We start from the raw sequence: 19,509 nt of genomic DNA, 5'->3' as shown, positions 1-19,509 counted from the left end.
TATTGATAAAAGTCATCTATGTGCTTTGGCCAAATCGTATGTTTTAAGTTTCATGGCATGAAAAGCTGCTGTTCTCTTGTTGAGGAAAGTCAACTGCCAATGTGGACCTCCATTAATCCAAATTCAGGACCACCATTTTCCACGGCCTTTACAGCTTAACGATGAGCTGAAGGCCTGAATTTGGACTTCAGTTTCACTGTGAACGTTTGTATTTGAAGAACTGAGAGTTGACTGACAATAGAGATATAGTTTTTTGCTTGACTGCACAATGGATTTATCCTCAATCTAACTACTTAAACTTCATTTCAATAGGTTGAACATGTAATAGGCTAGACTGCACTGACTCTGGAGACACTGAACTGATGATGATTTCCTAACCTTTTAATTCATTTTCTATAAAACACTACATTTCTCTCTTTTTACAGAAGTATTTCAGGCCAATGTGTGAAAGTAGTTTTGATCCAGCTCATTAAATATCTTAAGTATACCAGTAATTAGTATAAGATATTCTAAGAAAGTTGGGTTTATCCCACCAATCTCATTTTCCAACAATTACATTTAGCAAATAAGTGTAAAATAAGGCTAATAAGGTTAAGCATTAAGCTAGCTTCAGGTTCCACACACAGAACTTCAGACTTTGAAGCTGAAGAGTTTGACTAATTCATATACCCAATTTATATCTAAGCAATTTCAGCCACTTTTTAGGCCTGATGCATAGTATGTATACAGTACGGAAAACGAATTTAAACACTAAGCTTATTCGACGTCTTAGATATTTGTAGAGTATCCCTGAGTGGTTAAACGAGGGATGTGTCTGTAGCTGTTGCTGTAATTCCTCATTGTAATTCCTCATTAATAGTTGATGATAGACTGTACGCCTTTAGTTAATCATCAGCAACTAGGAATCATCGACAAACATCAACATGCTATGAATATGGAGAGCTGTGCTCCCTGAGGCCGGTTGGATTTTGATCCAGACGGAGTCATGCTGACAAGAAACTGACGTCAATGTGTTGCAATTACACTTCACACTCTTAAATGCATTCAGACCTGGAGGATAGTGTGCCTGCATCACACAGTCACTGATTAAGAGGTTCATGCAAAAGCCTGTTCATGCAAAAATGCAAAATTCTCCATTTAAAGTGTAGAAACGTTCCAGATGTTCAACATGAGGCAGTTAATGACAGAGACATGCACAGACACACACAATGCACACTCAAAGAGAGAGGCCAAGTGCCTGCGCGCACACACGCACTCACACACGCACACACACGCACACACACACACACACACACACACACACACACACACACACACACACACACACACACACACACACACACACACACACACACACAAAGACAAGCATTTTCTATGATACAAGGTACCTTGTCCTTCGGGAGTCTCTCCGAGAGGATTGACTTCGACTTGAGTGGCGTCGACTTTCAGGAACAGATCATAGAGCCTCTTAATCTGATCTGCTGCCTGCGAGGTCCACAGAGGACAGTAATTACCTGATGGTTCGGCTCTGAGCAGCCGGCCCCACCAAGGCCACTCAGCCGCCGACACAGGCTACATAAAACATGGCAAACCACCTTAAACATCACGCTGTCTGAGTTTGTTTTGCATCAGTGTGTATGTCTCTGCGCTGTAGGGGAAAATGATTTTCACTTTTTCTCACAAGGTGTGACAACTGGCAAATGGAATACAGCACGTACGAGCATACTTTGATCTGTGGTTACGTACAAACACAACATCACAATGCACATTTCAGTAGATTACACCTGGCAGTCAGATCCAAATATATGTTTGTTTGTTTTTTTTTGGTTAATACCTTTTCATATAGGATTGACATTTCCAAACAGTGTATGGGTAAAAGATGAATGCAGCAACTTGCCACAACGCTTAAATCATCACTGTCAAAAACCCCATTTTAAAATGATCTCGATTGATTTCTCTATTCCTGCATGTGTTCTTCAGTAATGAAGACAGCTTGACATACCAATGCAAGACTGCTAAATGCACACTTCCAGACAGTCCACAAATCTCGCTTACTTTTTTCTGTCACACACACAACCAATATAGGCACGTACACACACCTGCACCTACACAAAGATCCTGTCATCCCATAGCTCATTCAAGGCAGTAAAGGTTTTTTTTATATCTGCAATTATCTCTAAATTAACAGCCTGGCAGCTGACTTGCCGCAGCCATGGAAAAGCATACCGACAATGCAGACGCTGCGTGTTATGTGGAAAGACTCTGAGCTAATCTGATTTCTCATACCACGGCTCCTGTGAACAAGAACACAAATAAGTGATCTGATGCTAGGAGACAAATGGTTTTTTAAATGAACTCTACAGCCAAGCACACATACCCATTCTGACTGTGAGCTGTGTGCTCGTCTTCCTTGGCCTTGTTTTACTCGCTATTCCTGCCTGAACTACATTTGTAGAATTTGACATGACAAGAAAAACCTTTTGTTTCACTGTCCTCAAAATTATAGGTTGCCCATTCAGATGTGATTCACTCACAGATTTAATATATTGCATGATCCGTCAATTAAAGATATCAGGAATGATGTCACCTCCCGCAGCCTTGCACAGCGCCATGCGTCACTGCCAGATATGACAACAGACTGCCTGGCATGTGAGCCTGGTGTAATGACACTTCACAACTTGCCTCTGGAAAACTAATAATAGCCAAAGTTTGGTCTGTTAGTGAATGTGGACATATCTGTCTCTGCATATGTGCATGCATGTGTGCGTCAGATCTTTCTGCTTTGCATTGCAAAGCCTTCAGTGCGCCGTTTACCTGTCTCTGCAGAGGTCCTTTGAAACCCAAATTAGCTGCCATGCGAAGTGCCTGGTCGTCTCGCACACCTTCAAATATATCTATGACTTCCTATAAGATTCGCAGTGAAAGTGAAAGAAAGAAGGAGAGGAAAAATGGACAAAAGGAGTGAGGGAGAACAAGAAGCTCGAACGCTGGACTATAATTTGACACAAAGCGGATGTTCTTATTAAACTGCTGACATCATAATTAAGCTGTGGCAAGCTGCCAGACATGGACAAAAGGGAGAGCTGGGAGTGAAGCGATGGATTTATGATCATCAGACCCTCATATCTTTGACTTTCAGATACAGAGCAGCTCTTATCATTTTTCTTTTCTAGGTGTAAAAATGGATGAAGGAGCTCAGGGTGTACAGTGGAGGAGAGAAGAAAATATAATAATATAATGATTGTTAGCAGTTTCAATCAATTCTGTATAAACCACTCTGGATCAAATAGATTTTAATGAGATGTGTGAAAGCTATACTGCTCTATCGTGTGTGTTGGACAGCAGCGGCACCACACACACACAGCTGCGTATTGCACGTATAATCTGAAATCTTCAGTGGAAATAATGAATGACATAAATCCCAGCAGGATCTTTACAATCTGCTCCAACATTTGTAGACTATAGCAAATGAAAGACACACGACAATAGAAAATGCAGGCGAACTCCATCTGTAATGTTTAAATTATACATCTGTTTACACTGACAAGGACCTGTTGCCAAGCAGCCAAGTGATGACAGCGGAATAAGCTCTGCAAATGGAATCTATGTAACTAATAGCCAAAATAAAACACAGAAGGTGGTGTGTTTGTGCGTTTGTTCATGTTTAGCTTCAGTCTATTGCTGTATGTGTTCAGCTGGTGCAGTGCGCATGTAGACAGGACAATAAATTTAATTGAATTAGCAGAAAATACAATCAGAGCACAGCTTCCATCTGTAAGGCCCAATGGGCAATCCAGTCCTGGCCTGAATTCAACCCAAATAAAACTTATTTACAAGAAAATCTTTGAGCAAAGATGGCGTGGGATTTGCACTTCTTATTCTTCCCATTTGATATTGTAGTGAGGAGTATAAAGCACAAATCACATACCTTAAAGATGAGCTCAGGGCTGCTGGCGGCTACCTCCTCAATATCCATACCCCCCTGGGGGCTTCCTACCATGACGGGACCATTGCAGGAGCGGTCCATCAGGATGGCAAAGTAGGTTTCCCTGCTGATGTCCAGGGCCTCTGCAACCATGACCTGGACATGGCACAGCAGGAGAAAGAGGGGCGGCTGGAGGAATGTGGCTACAATTCCAACTTGACGTCATGATCATGTAAAGGGAGGTTCTGCTTTAGCCCACGTTAAAAAAAGTCTTTTCTAGGCACACTAGAGAGCAACTTTAAAAAGGTCCTCAATGTTCAATATGAGATTGAGCACAATTACACAGGCAAATAAGCAGGGTCCATAGATTGGCAGAATCTATGAAGCATAGCTCTGAGAAAATCTCTTATGCTGTGAATGAGAGAAAGGCAGGCAAATAGAGAGGAACGTTATGTTTTGAGTCCGGCAGATAAGCACAAAGAGGAAGCAAGCAAGAGGCTCATTTGGAAAAGAGAGGGGAAAAAAAGCTGACAGGGAACTATCAGTTGCGCGGTGGTTAATGGGCTGCAGGTTTTTCTGGATGGAGTGTTTGTTTGAACATGCACAGCCGTTATGTTCTGCATCCAGCCTATCGCTCAGCGAATGAGGATGGATAGCCTTCTATTCCCACCGTGGGAACAGACAGCGCTCCTATCTCCTTGTCCAAATGTTGTCTTCTCCAGTCACTCAAAGGTTCTCTCAAGTTCCCTGTTGTTTGACTTGTAGCCCGATTCTTCACTCAAGCTAAAGTTATTGGATTCCCACTGTCTTGTTCTTTCTGTTTTCAGTCAAACTGTTTTTTTGTCTCCTGCAGTTTTCTTCCACAAGCATCTTTAACACCTCCTGTCTCACCTCACCCAATCTTGTCTCCTCATCCCTCTATTAGCGCCATGACAGCAAATCCTCATGGATGCTGAAGTACTGCCCCCTTATTCTTGTGGTGTTTTCTGCTCTGTGGTGCAGTATGGGCTGAGGGTTGATGCACACCCCGTTGGCAGGTTGACAGCCAAGGTCTGGCTGTCATCTGACAGACCAGATTGTCACAACACTCTGGTGCTAGATCCTTCAGGTCAGTCAATGGCTGCTCTTGCCAGGTTTGATTTTAGTGGATGTTCTTGGTAAAACAATTAAGATGGCCAGTTGGAAGTCAAGTCTCTTCTTGCTCATATTTAATTCAAGTTTTGTCCAATTTGTTTTGTTGTTTGTTTGCCTTTTCCTCTACCTCTGAGCCGTGGAGTTACTTGTGAACTTCCTGGTCTACAGGTGCTTTTCTTTTCTTTTCTTTTCTTTTCTTTTCTTTTCTTTTCTTTTCTTTTCTTTTCTTTTCTTTTCTTTTCTTTTCTTTTCTTTTCATGAAAAGTGACTCATTTGATTTTACCTAAACTCTGTAGTAGGAGTAGGAGCAGGAGTTGGGTGGAATCAAGGGTAGCAGGGATAAACAGAGGGAGAGATTCACAGAAAGAAAGCAGGACCCACACACAAGCCACAGACTGACAGGGCTTCATCACCTGGAAATGTCTGTTTTGAGAAGGTACTGCATGCAGCATGCAAGTAAAGAAAATGAAATTCCTGCTTGTTAGTGGCACATAGGAACAGTTGTTTACCAAACACTTTAAATTCACCGTGGACCCAGTTCAATTTATGCAATGAGCCATAACACCAACCTGCGCAAACCCACAGTAAACAAGAGTGGACAGCTACTGTTTAAACCGAGTGAAAAAAGAAAACAAAAAGCATAGAGCCAGACTGCCTTCACAGTCATTAATTTTACACAACTGCATTACTGGACTCAAAACGCCTTGAAATGAGGTCCGAAAAAAAAAAAAAAAAAAAAAAAGAATAGAAGTATGTCTTTTTTTCATTCAGCCTGCACAGTGGCTCACCGTTTTCACTTTCACTCCATCTTTGGGTGTCTGCTTGGTAGTCAGGTTGAAACCCAGCATCTTATTGGCCAGTTCACCAACCACTGCAGGGCTGAAAGAGAGGCAAGCAGGTCAAACAGTGACTACGTTTACATGCAGTCAATGTTCAGGTTATGGTCAATATTCCGGTTTCTGAAACATTTGGAATAACCTGTTTACATGTGTGAGCAAACAGGGTTATTCCTGTATACATGGTAATTGTAATCAATTGGGATATCCCGATCAAAACAGGGACGTATGGACAACGTGTCGACGCACGGAAGACGTCATGACGCAATGCGTGTCATTTCAGCTTCTTCCTGTATCCAAAAACAACAACCACAACAGCAGCACAGCGGATAATGAACAGCCCGGGGCCGGTAGCAGTCGCCTTCGTTTGCGCTTTGGTGCTGGTGCTGACCCACCACCAGTACTCGACACTATTCTGTCTCACTTTCTTCATTAACGGAAGGCGAGAACGTGAAGAAATAGGAAAAGGAGCCGGAGCTGTGCCATCCATATCCATGCTACCTGCACTCAAAAGACCAAGATTCCTTGCGCAGAACGCAAATTAATGTTCCGTTCGGTGGGGATACTCCGATAGGCGTATACATGACCAAATATTAGGGTTAGAAAAGGTGTAACCCAGGGGTGATATTCCGGTTTTTAAAAACCGGAATGAGCATATTCCGGTTTTTAAAAAGGGTTACTGGTGTTTACATGGCCGTGCGCAACGGGGTTATTGCTGATATTCCAGTTATGAAAGGGTTACTTGACTGCATGTAAACGCAGTCAGTGTCTGTTTTTAAACAGCAGTCTTAATTAAAAAAAAAGTAATCAGAGAAAAGACACTCAAAAAATGAAAGATGAAAAAAGGAGGTGAACAGACAGACAAATAAGTATTTCTTTATGTCTTTGTTCAGCTGAAGAGAGCTATGCCTCAGCACTTTCTGGGCATTAATGTAACATATTCTGACAAAGCACAGCACGCCGGTGCGTCTCCACTTTGTTGTGAATGAACTTCTACTTATTCTCTGTGTTTAAAAGCAGGCCGCATGCAGGGGCTGCTTCTGTAAGCCTGCTCTGGTTTTGTAAGTGAATAAAAATGAAGCCAGGGGTTGTACTCATCCTTTGATAGATGAGAGGAAGGTGAACTGTGCACTCCTGTCACTGTCTGGGGACGTTGAACTTCAGCATATCTCACTTTGAGAAACTTTCTGGCCATTCCGAACCCTGAAGTAGGGTGACGATGATACATGTCTGGGACAATTGTCATAAATCACCTTTATGCCTTTAAGGCGGCAGTAAGTGGTAGGTACCTTTACTAAAAAGATAGCACTGTTTTAGTACACAGAAACTGCAGTGCCTGAGCAAAAAAAAACTCTTCCAAGTTGTTGTTTGGCCTTTTAAAAAGTGCACAAGATTTCAGAGTGAGCCTTCACTGAAGGAATACACCCATCACACTTTGTAATCCTAAACTGGACCCAAAAAACCTCAGTGGCGACACAAAACCCAATTAACCTGAGAGGGGTGCGTGACACTTCTGTTGACCTTGATATCACTTTCCCAACATTTAATTGAGGGTAGTTGTTCGAAAACGAGACACTAGAAGAAAGGAAAACTGTTTATTTGCAGCCAAAGTAATCCTGACTGTGTCTTTGTGCCGAGGGAGCTTCTTCAGAGAGTTCTTTGAGCCTCCTCACTCTTAAAGTCGCTGTCATAGGAGAAATAATATGAATCTATCTTCTACTGAAACTCAGTGTGAAATGCACATAGGGGCATACTTACTCCTTAGTTAAGTGCACTCCACCTTTAAGGCCACTGTCAAACACACCCTTGCCTCTGCCACCAGCCAGAATCTGAGCTTTTAGCACAATCTCCTTGGCATCTGAAAGACAGAGAGACAGATTCAGATTAAGAGACAGACAAAAGCAGGGAAAGAAGGACTGAGAAAGAGAGACAGTGCACTTAAGATATAGACGCAGCACCTTGGATGCCCCCTTGAGTCTGCCACTTATCAGGCAAAGGAGGGGGTGAGTGTGATGTGTGTGAAAAATTAGGGATTACGTAAGGAGGAAAAAAGCTTACACGGCACACACACCCATCAGCACCCATCCACAGGGAAAATTACTTCAGCACCGCTGATTACAATGTATCACACGAGACTGCAACCATATTGGCACATGGACATAAAACATCCTTTAAGTAAGAATTAGAGGCTCCAGTCATGCTAGTGGCTCTGTAAGCAACGATTACTTTGAGCCAAATGCTAATATTTGCATGCTAACATGCTCAAAGTGACTATGCTAATATGCGGAAGCTAAGCAGGTGTTCACCATCTAAATTCAGACTGTTAGCATGCAAGCATTTGTTAGCACAAAGCTGAGGCTAATGGGAAAGTCATTTGTTTTGAAGGTATTTGGCCATAAATCAAGTATTAGACAGATTCAAATTTTGACCTGATGATGGTGCTGGGGAAATTACAGAGGATGAATGTACCAATTTTTCAGGCCAATTCATCCAACACTTGTTAAGATATTTCACCCAAAAACCATAAATATGAATCTCATGGTGGTACTGGACAAAAAGTAATGGGATCAACAAAGTTTCTACCATATTTCAACTGGAAACCAATAATATCTGTACAAAATGTCAGTGCATGGAGCGGATGTAGAGACATTTGACTGGATCTGTGAAAACCGCGACCTGTTTGGTGGCCGAGAAGAAAAGTCAAGGTAACAGCAAAAATCATTTGGATTCTATACTGTTTTAGAGAATTACTAAAATTAAAACATTTCAACCTCATGGTGGCACTAAAGAAAGGAAAAGTCAAAAGATGACATCAGTCAGTTGGCTTCAACCTCTGGAGAAGATGAATGTCGACCCAAATTTCATGATAATCCATACAATGGCTGGAGAGAAAACCAGTCTGGACCACAGTGGGGAACCCACCGACAGCCAGGCATTTGCTATCCCTAGAACCATGTGACTAGCATTCACATACATTATCCACATGAACTGCTTCATGGGTGTGTTTCCGTCCGAGTGGTATTCAATTACAATCTCAGTGCAACAAGTGAAATAAGCGACTGCATAACTGTTGCAAACTTTCATACAACCTTGCTCCAATTATAGAGCCACCCTGCCTCCCCTCTGCTGTCACTGCCACCTTGCAAGAACTCGCACATCAGGAGGAGGCCCTCAGCTGTCTATTCAGCATCCTGCCCACAGTTCTCTCTATTGAAATGGGGTGAGGACACTTGATGAAAGATAGTCTCTGGCTAGGTTATTATTATCTAGGTGGGGGAGTTCAGCCATTGACAGGTGGTTGCCATCAGGGTGGGAAGTGGGTGGAAGGGAGAGTGGAAGAGCATGATCCGCCGTGCAATGGCTGAAAAGACACCTTGACCTTGAGGGCTGGAGACAAGCTCCTCCCTTGATGAAACACTCCAAGCAGAGTGGAGAACATCCAAACAGGGGCTGGTGAGCCAAGAGAGGCTAAAAATTGAGTGTGCTAACTACTGCTGTAGTAAGGAAAGGACCCAGAGAAAATAGCCTCTGACAGCGTGGCAGGGATTAAACTAACGCTGCATTAGTGAGACCTGTTCTCTGTGGAGAGTTGGGGCTGAGAGGGTAGAAAGGAGAGGGAGAGAACAAGAAAATAAAGGTGTGCTCATATGCACAGAGCTTTGAGAGGAGTCATAAATGAATAAATATGTTAATAAAAAACTGCTACTGCGCAACATTTAAAAGAGTTCAAAGCAAGATGAAATACTGTGTCCTGCGGGCATGTGCAGTGGAGAGGGATGGCACAGAGGAAATGACTTTTGCTTTAAAGAAGAAAAAAAGAAACAAGTGAAAGAACAAAGATGTAGCCCAATAAGAAGACTGCATTGGTTGAGTTGTGGAGAAAGGTAAGAGTATTGACACATTGATGGGGACCTTAAAAAAGCAAGCCACGGTTTTAAAACGAAGATATATTAAATATATTAAAAGGCATGTAATGTGCCAGGGAAGGTAATGGGGTGAGAACAAGGCAGGTGTTCATTCCTGCTGCACTAGTAATTGATAGCAAACCTGCTTATTATGCAGCACACAACAAGATATTGTAGCAATATCAGCAATTATGAATGGGCCCTGAAAGAACAATGTGCTGATGGTAAGAGGAAACTTCAAAAAAACAAGAAAGAAAATGAAATATAATGAGATAAAGTGCATTCACACTGCATCTCAAAGACTGTATGATGAAAAAGCAGATTATATATATATTGTATAGCACATTACTCGCTCAAAGAAAACAAAAAAATGTAGAATCACACCAAATTCTCTGGTTAACACTGAAATACCAGTCTCTGTAGGAACACATTGAGAGGATAATGATGTCCTCAAAGATCACAGTGAACATGGTGCATGGTAAAGAGCAGGGCGGCCATTATCTGGGTACTATGACAGACATGAGATGGCCTCTAACACTCAGACAAGGGTTGGCCCCTAATGAGTGTGAAGCAGAGCGGGGAGAGGACGGAAAAGGAGTAGTAACATGTAAAATCAGAGAAAAGCCGTGGTTTTCGGTTCGACCCAGACACTGTGATGAACAAGGGCAAAGAAGGGCACATATTATCTGAAGAAATATTAAATCTGTAAACCGAGCGGTTACGCAAATGAAGGATGGCACACGTAGCACTGTATGTTCTATCAGACAGCAATACATTGTACATTCTGCCTGAGAAGATTTTAATGTAATGTATGTTTTCATTACTTTGAGCGTGGACAGTGTATATACTCAAGATACATAACAAATCATTTCCTAACTTGTTGCAGCCAAAATAATTCGAAGTCCTCCCTGTAGCAAGTGGTTTGGATGTTAGTTGATTGAAAACCCTTTTCTTGGGGGGAGAGGGAGCTGTAGGTTGCATAATCAGTTCTCCGCTTTCATTTGTATCATGCATGGCTCACTGTGAAGATGCGGAGAAAGATTTTCATCTCCATTTATTTTCTATATCTTGGGGACACGGGGGAGGAGATTAACATCGCACAACATCTCCAATCACATCACATGCGATCGGAGTAATGTGGTCATCTTCCTCAGGCCTTACTCATTTCCCAATAATGAGTGCAAATCAACTCCCAGTCTGCTTGCCAGTGACAGCAGCTGGCAAAGAGGATGTTACTTCAACAATCACCCTCTTCTTTCCTTTCAAAGGCCTATTCTCTTCTCCCTCCTTCTCCCGTTCCATGTAGCCCGTGAGTGGCCAGCAGCAGTGTTAGCTTTGGTCTGATATTTAATTAAGCCTTCGAGGCTGTGCCATGAGGGGGATGCTGGCTGGTAAGGGACAGATGCAGGCTGTGTGCCAAATCTCAGAGAGAGTAAGATGTGGCTACCATCTGCATGGAGGGAGAAAAAGATCAGGACGGCCCTCCCCAGCGTGCATGTGTGCTGTAATGAAAGTAATGTGGCGGCTAAATGGAGAAGACTAATCAAGCTCTTGGGAGAGAGGAGAAAACAAACACAACACAGCTACAGCGCACACAGCTACAATCAAACACCACAGAGAGGCCGAGCCTTGCTGGATTCATGCCATTAAGCTAGAGAGAAGAAAAAACCAACTCTAAAGACCTCTTAACCTTCAACATCTGTGCTCTTCGTGACAGCACACCTACTGGTTGTGATGCAAGATTGTGTTGATTCATACTAGGCAGAAATTAAGTCTTTGAAATGAAATGCCAGTCCATCAAGACCATTAAAACAAATAATACACATGTAATTACTTTATCCCTAGTATTCTGTTGAATTAACTGCAAGCAGCTTAAGTATAATTCATAATAGAGGGCTTTGCCAGTACTGTAAGTAGAAAGAACAAACCATGTTTCCATTTGCTTCAATCTAGTCGCAAATGCCGCGTCTTTAAATAACTTCAATAGTGTTGTCAATTACACATTGATAGCTACAGAAAGCTACTGGAGCAGCTCTTGCTTTTGACTCACTTCACCACAGGGCTTGTTGCCATGTAAAATCAATGGCTCTCTGATAATGGGAACAATGGACTCATAACCGATTTCTAAGCGCTTTACAAAGGTGACTGGACGTGCTGTAGGTTCTACAAGTCGTCCAGTTGCAGAGGTCATGTTGCTTTTGTAAAGCACTTGGAGGCACCATTACCTGGATGATTGACAATCCTCAGACAGCTCATGACCTACTACAGCAAAAAGTACCATGGGCAATGCAGCATATCAAAGACTTCCTTTACTAATAGCATAAGCAGAAAACTGAGTATGTGTATGCTGCTGTCCCTTCTGTGTGTCTAAAAAGGTCAAGTGTGGCCAACACTTATTTTGGCACAACACTCAGGGCCTTGCCAGTACATTATGCTTTAACGACACTTTGGTACTGGCAGGACCAGTAAATGGAACAGGTGGTGTTTAATGCTTAGACTCTTTGTGTGATGGTTTTCTTTAACCACGGAGGTAATGCTGGCACTATCTTGGACAAGTTCAGCTTTCCATAAACTTTTAGCATTTCCAATTCTGTCAGACTGCGAAAAGGTCAGACAGAAAATTGCTGTCCATTCATGCAATGATGGTAGGTGAACCAAGAGGAAAGATATGAAAATAAAACCTTAAGTTTTTCATCTACCTTGACATGCAATGACCTTGGAATTCTTAAAGCTAAATGTTTTCCTGTTCAGTTGAGTTTGAAAAGTCAACAAACATGCATAAAATCCCAACCACGCTCAACAAAGTCCTCTTGCTACCGGCATGTCTGTAAGACTAAATGTTGGGACCTGTATAACAGGGACAAGGGATTTAGACACGAAACAAGCCAAAGATAATAATTTGACCTCTCTGTTGGCTACAACTAAATGTTTTCATTACCATCTCACTGTCTTGTCTGGTTAAGCCCACCATCCCTCTGTCCATCTCTGCCTCTAATGATGCCATCTCAGTGCTACTCAGTGGAGGAGAATATCAGTGTCCCGGACCGACAGTGGCACCTCTGTGTGACACCTCCTCCAGTCAGCGCTTGCATGACGACCGAGTCCTCATTAGAGGACAAGTCCACCTGGCTTTCAGACATAGACAGCACTTCTAATGACATCCTGAGATGGCCCTGGTCTCCTCTCAGTGACAGAGAGGTGCAGTTCAAACCCCTGGCTGACAGTTTTTCAGTGCCATACAAGCAGAGGGGTAACAGTGATGGTAATGATAATGGTGTTGTGGAAGAATGGCTGCTGTGTATCTATGTATATATCTGTAGGGAGAATCATTTGTTTGAGTTCAATGCCTCTGCAAAGACATTTACTGGTATCAAGCCATGCCATGAGACAGTTAACTAGATAAATATTACCTTTGGGTTTCAGACAACAGTGTATTCCAGAAAACACAAACATGAGCTGCTCATTTCTCATTATTGACTTCATATTTTTCATCAGTTCAGCATGAACAATAGCAGATGAAACAATTCTAAAAGCTACCAACATCTGCTGCTGCTGATGCACTGCTGGGAAAGAGGACTTCTTGCAATGCCATTAGCACTATATGAGTAATGAAGCATACCTAATGGTTGGAGATCCCTACAAAAAAAGCATAATGATGTTTGTACTCCACCAGTACAATTCATAGTTATGAACTTGACTTTACTCTAAGGTCTGACTTAGACCAACATGACCTGGTAGCCTGCATTTATGCAAAGTACCATGACAACAAATATTAGACGACATGTTCACTTCCACTGGCACATTAGTATCATCCAAACACGATTGAGGGGATGTGTGAGACATAATTCCATGTCTCACCCACAACATGAATAGGTTAGGGTGCGTAATGAGGAGGTGGAAACACTAAGCTGCTTACAGAAATCAGCTCTTTGAGAGACAGGCCGCTTTACCCTGTAAAGCCTATTTACAGCTGTTAAGACAATTTCAGATGCATGGCTTTTTCAACCAAACAAGAGACCTAAGAGGCAGCTAATGTATGGGATGACAACAGGTCCTTAGAGAGGGCAGCATAATTTGTATCTGGGCATGTGTGTCTGAGCTCTTATTGTCTATGAGCTTCAGTGCACATTCTTAAAATGTCTTTGTACGATGTGTATTCCACAAAAATTGGGGCATTCTTCAACCTTTATTTAATGGAGAGTAAGTCTTGTTGAAATAAAAAATCTCTAATTCAAGAGTGCCCTGGCAGAGACAGACAGGAGAACAATTACACAGTTGCTAACATAAAACACACATAACATCTTCAGATGTGTACGATGTAAATAACTGGAATTACAGCGTTAATTTTATGAACGAAAATTCTGACGTTGACGTCATTTTATTGCATGACTAAATTGTAACGACAATGTAAATGAAAAAAATATTGTTAACAAAAATTACAGCAAAATTGATGTTCATCATGCCCTGACGAGACGAAAATGTTGTCTATGTTTGGGCGGACAACCTGGTTGTTGTTTTCATTTTTTCGCCTGCTCAGTGCATGCCAGGCACATGTCGGGTGCCCGCTGATAGATAACAGCAAGGCAAGCTAACGTTCGCATGTTGTCTAAGCTAGCTAGTTTAAAGGCCAAAGATGCTATTTTAGCTGCTGTTGGCCACTCAAAGATGAGTGCCTCATCTTCACCAGCACGTCAGGTGGGAAGGAAGAGGAGAGACGACCTATAGAAATATTTCTCTTATATTCCATCCGAAAAAAAGATGTAGTCAGTACCACTCACTGTCTCAGGACAGTCTTTGAGCAAACTAAGCTCTTTTGCCAGTCTGTTTTAGGTTGCTATGAATGTCTTTTTGACACACAAGCATAGATTAACAAATCTATGCTTTTTGCTTGCTTTTGTTTTGTTACCACTGTGTGCTCTTTAATCATTTGTATTTCAGAGGAGTCTTGTTAGAAAAACGATTTTCAGTAGGCGACTAAAACAAAATTTAAAATTCTTGTCAAAATTAACACTGCAACCAGTGACAGTTTACATCCACATCTGTCCAGACTCATCTAGGGAGTGACTTTGAAGAAGAAGATGTTGAAGGACTTTAAGATCGAGAGGAGAGCAGACTTAGTCTGAAAATTTGAACCAACACAAGTTCCACGCCACTCCCCCTCCCTCTCTGCTGCACTCATGCCCTGCCTCCAAGCCCCTCCTCCCTGCGGCGTCTGTACGGCTACCATGACAACCAGTAACATTAGCTTAGCATTGGAAACAAGCTAACTCTGCCCAGCTGTTACATCATAGTCGCTAACATACTGTACACGCTGCGGAGTGTTACTGTAACAATCACCATTTTAGCTTTCTGGTTATTTGTTGTCTTAGCCGTAGCTGTTGTTGTTAGCTGTTGTTGGCAGCGGCGGTATGAGCAGTTTCTCCTTTGCGGGTGGCTGTTGCTCCTCCATAGCTTTCACTCGCCTCCTGACGCCACTCACAGAGCTGTTTGACTGAGCGGCAGCCGGCAGCATGACCGGAGGGAGGGGGCGGTTTGCAGCGTGTGTGAGTAGTGATTGACAGATGTCGGACACTCCCTCAGATGCTCCCCTGGCTCTGATTGGTTGTTTTGTGTCAGGCGCAAGGATTCTTGCAAATCACAGTAGGAGCAGTAGGTGGGACCAATGGAGCCGTTTTTTTCACAGATTACAAGTTTCATGTTCTGCTGTCTGGGCACAGGGACAGTTTAGCAAATATGACAAAAAATTACTTTTATACAAGTTACCTACTGCAGCTTTAATTAAAGGTATAATAGCGTTTTTGGCAAAATGGAAGTTATCGCTACCCTGACATGTATGATTGCAGTGAATGATTTCCAGTTAGAGAACATGCTGTCTTCACTTAGAGACTATTTTTCCAGAGGAGTCCAGAGGACTGACGGAGAGCTTCTTCACATGGTGCAACGACAGTCATCTGTCAATATCACCATAACCAATGAGCTTGTGGCGCTTCAAATATGGATGTTGCAGCAAAATGGAAAATGGTAAATGGACAGTATTTATATAGCACCACTCAAAGTGTTGTTTACAACTTGAGCCAGATTTCGCTGATTCACACACACATTCATACACTGGTGGCAAGGTGCCAACTGCTCGTCGTGAGCAATAACCATTCACACGCACACTCACACGCCCATGGCACAGCATCGGGGGCAATTTGGGGTTCAGTAGTGTGCAGGGGCCAGGGATCAAACCACCGACCTTCTGGTAAGTAGATGACTATATGGTCACAATATCTCCTTCGGCTCTTGAATTAAGGTGTTGAATAAAGGCCAGAAAAGTGTTTTTATAGAACACTATGGTGTCCCAGTAAAATTTACCTTTAACCATTTGGATGTAAAAGTTGTCACTTCATCCATGAGACATGAGTGTGAAATTTTGTCTTTAATAATACATGAATTCTTGAGTTTTGTGTGATTTTGACCAGCAAAACCAAATCAGTTTATCTTTGAGTCCAAGTGAACATTTGCAGCAAATGTGAAGAAATTTCCTAATGGTGTTCCTGAGATATTGCGTTCATTTGCCTGAGTGGAACAGAAGGATGGACAACCCCAAAAACTGTCCATGGTTGTCACCGGTACAGAGGCGTAAAAGCAGAACGCGATCATTTACAAACGAAAAGTGTTTACCGGCAGTGGTTACCAAAAGTGTTCCTGATCTCATGTAGTAATATCCTTTACACAATCATGTGTTCACAAAATGGTGAACCTCTCTCCATCCTCGCTTGGGAACGATGGAGCTTTGCGAGGATGCCCCTTTCATACCCAATCATGATACTCTCACCTGTCACCAATGAGCCTGTTTACCTGTGGAATGATCCAAACAGGTGTTTTTGGAGCATTCCACAACTTTCCCAGTCTTTAGTTGCTGCTGTCCCAACTTAGTTGAAATGCTGCTAATCAATGAAACTGAAGAGGTAAAACATTAAATATGTTGCCTACTGTTTTCAATCCAGTCTATGTCAACAAGGATTAGCAAATTATCACATTCTGTTTTATATATATTTTATACAGCATCCATACTTTTCTGGAATCAGTTTGCAAGTGTTTGCAGTTATCATACAGCCTACAATGTGTTTCTGAATGAAACTGGTGCAGTGTATGTCAGTGGGCTGCTGTGCCCTGTTAATAACCTCCAGTTTCAATCCAGCCCCTTCCCATCTTCTCTCCTCATCAGGTGTGTGTTATCTTCGCAGGTAGTGCAGACATGAAAACTGCAGACTAACATCTGTCTTCCTGTGTGACAGGCCAGCCCTCTGAAGGGACGAGAGCCACTAAGTCCATCAGCAAGAGCCCTGCAGGGAGTGGGGGTGGCGAGGTAGAGATACCTGCAGCTCACTCCAGCTGACTCCCTGCACTTGTTTATTTCCTCTACAACGTGATCAAAGAGGCAAATGAAGAAACAGAGATACTGCTGTTGTACTATGTTTGTTTTACAAGAGGGCAAACCATAAATTAAGGGGTTTTACGGACCACAGACAAAGACAGCGGAAGCAACACAGTTAGTTAGTGCAAGAGAGCAACAACAGACTGATGTGAGAATGCAAGAGAAAATGAGAAAAAAATGAGAGGGCTAAACAGAGGACAAAATAAAAGGAGGAAAGGTCAGAATGTGTGGATAAAACCAGAAGAAAGAGCAACATTGTTTTGACTTGACATTACCAGTTAATAGCTATGCAAATGATGTAAATGGACCCGAACACATTTACGTGGAAGTTATTAACATAATACTTGTTTTAAACTCTGGCCACGTAAAGAGCAGCAGCATGGTTAATGGTTGGAAGTTTGTCAAATGATTTTCTTTTACTGGTGTGCACAGACCAGATTAGTCCCATAAGTATATGTAAGTAGAATGATACCCAAATATTCCACATAAACGAGCGAGGAACAGCAATGTGATCATTCTACATGTACCTGCATGCCTTGGCAAACTGCGCATTTGCAGTGCGCAGTTGACACAGAGTACTGAGTACTGCATGTACCAAGTACAAAATGGTCAAGTGTGACAAGTGCAAAACTAAAGTCACCTCAGTGAAAGTGGAAGCCAAAGGCACAATGTCCAAACACAAGCCTCGCTAAGAGACTGAAATGTGCAGGACATTTGTTTAAGGTTGTTGACGTGGAAGTGTAAACACAGAAGCAGTGTGCATAAGTGCAGCCACCTCTAATATTTGCCATGTAAACCCAAACATAAAAATACACAGGGCCAACACCGTGGTCATATTTTCCAGGGACACAGCCTGTCACTGAGCAATGGATAGAATCTTACTGTTGAGCTACAACAATATCCTCACCTCCATGATTGCTGGTCATGGCATTATTAAGATAATATTAAAGAGGAAATCGGCTGGCAAGCCATTGCTTGGGAGATGGTTCTTCAGCTGAGTGATTACTCACGAATATCCCACAAAAGTCCCTGACTCTATGGTTGAACTCTTCATTCGTTCTCACTTGACTCTGTATAATTTGCATTAAACTGTGTCCATGATAGTAACTTTATGACAGATGTTTCATACATAAGATCATCGACCAGAGTTTTCTCAGTTTGTAAGTACACTTTGAAGCCATCTAACTTGCAACCACCGAACACATTCTCATCTACTCTGACAGCATGACTGGGACTGCTGCAGGCAACCATATTGTAAAAATAGCTAGCTAACTTACCTGGTCTTGCATAGTTGGTAACATATACAGAAGGTACTTTGGGCCTCATTTTTCTGTTCGCAGGCTCACCCATTTGAAACAGACATCATTAAACAGACACTCTTCCTCCTTGCCACTGTCACTAGTACAGCAGGGCTACCATCGTGTTTACATTGGAAAGAGCGGAGGTGGTGATGGTAACTGCTTGCTGATGGAGACAGAATGCCTGGCAGTAACAGCATGAAGATGGAAACAATACAAGCGCAAAATCCTCTAAGACTGAGGCTGCATATTCTTTTGAAGTTCAAGAACCTATTGTAGAAATCAGTTCCCTCAAGAGATGAGCAGCTGCCTCAGTGGCCTCTGCCCAGTAGACCAACGAGAGGAGGAGGACACGACATGGGATCCAGCTGGTGTACATACACACAAACGCACAAACGCACAAAGCTCTAAGAGGGTCGTCTTATCCCTCACTACTTCAGACAAAGACAGAAGTGAAAGGGCTGTGGTTGAGCCAACTCTCAGCACTAACTGCTACTGTCAGCGCTTTTCACCAGAGACTCCGCTTCATTTTCTGAAGAGGGAAGATGAAAGTGGTCTTAAAAGGCGCTTGAAGTGTTGAAGAGCACGAGGCTGCTCTAGTGGGGACTGTGAATGAGAAGGGAGGGGATGTGCAGCGAGGAGAGGTCTGGCCATGTTTTCCATGTTTTAAACATGTTTGACAGTAAGATATATTTGTCTGTCCCTAGTTGAAAAGGAAGTGGGTCCCATGGGTGCATCAGGTGTGCTGCCAGACTTTCCTTTTTTCATTCAACAAATGTTAGGTTTGTCCACACACTTTCTTTGTCATTGGTGAGATGGGATTGGTATCACATACACAGAGCAAAGCATATTACAATTTGATGACAAAGGACCAAGGGCTCATAGAACACTGTTGTTCAAATCCAGATAGGCAAAAATTGCAACCGAACTGGAGTTAATTCAAAGAAAAGGCACACAGAGAAAGAGAGCTAGGGAAGAACGCCAATGC

General features: G+C 42.5%; 1 protein-coding gene across 2 annotated transcripts in view; it reads right to left on the bottom strand.

The window, feature by feature from the left end:
• suclg2 (succinate-CoA ligase GDP-forming subunit beta) overlaps nt 1–19,509 on the bottom strand; it is a 96,998-nt gene that overhangs the window by 44,589 nt on the left and 32,900 nt on the right. For both annotated transcript variants that reach the window (XM_070959523.1, XM_070959524.1), the window contains 5 exons: nt 7,654–7,753; nt 5,848–5,938; nt 3,929–4,081; nt 2,815–2,904; nt 1,389–1,485 (listed from right to left, as the gene is read on the bottom strand). In XM_070959523.1, the coding sequence (XP_070815624.1) occupies nt 1,389–1,485; nt 2,815–2,904; nt 3,929–4,081; nt 5,848–5,938; nt 7,654–7,753 (531 nt within the window). The remainder of the gene's footprint in view (nt 1–1,388; nt 1,486–2,814; nt 2,905–3,928; nt 4,082–5,847; nt 5,939–7,653; nt 7,754–19,509) is intronic.

The sequence above is a fragment of the Chaetodon trifascialis genome, chromosome 3, assembly GCF_039877785.1.
Source record: "Chaetodon trifascialis isolate fChaTrf1 chromosome 3, fChaTrf1.hap1, whole genome shotgun sequence".
Classification (NCBI taxonomy): Eukaryota; Metazoa; Chordata; class Actinopteri; order Chaetodontiformes; family Chaetodontidae; genus Chaetodon; species Chaetodon trifascialis.
The sequence above is the reverse complement of the archived record's forward strand: the minus strand, read 5'-3'. Positions and strand labels throughout refer to the sequence as shown.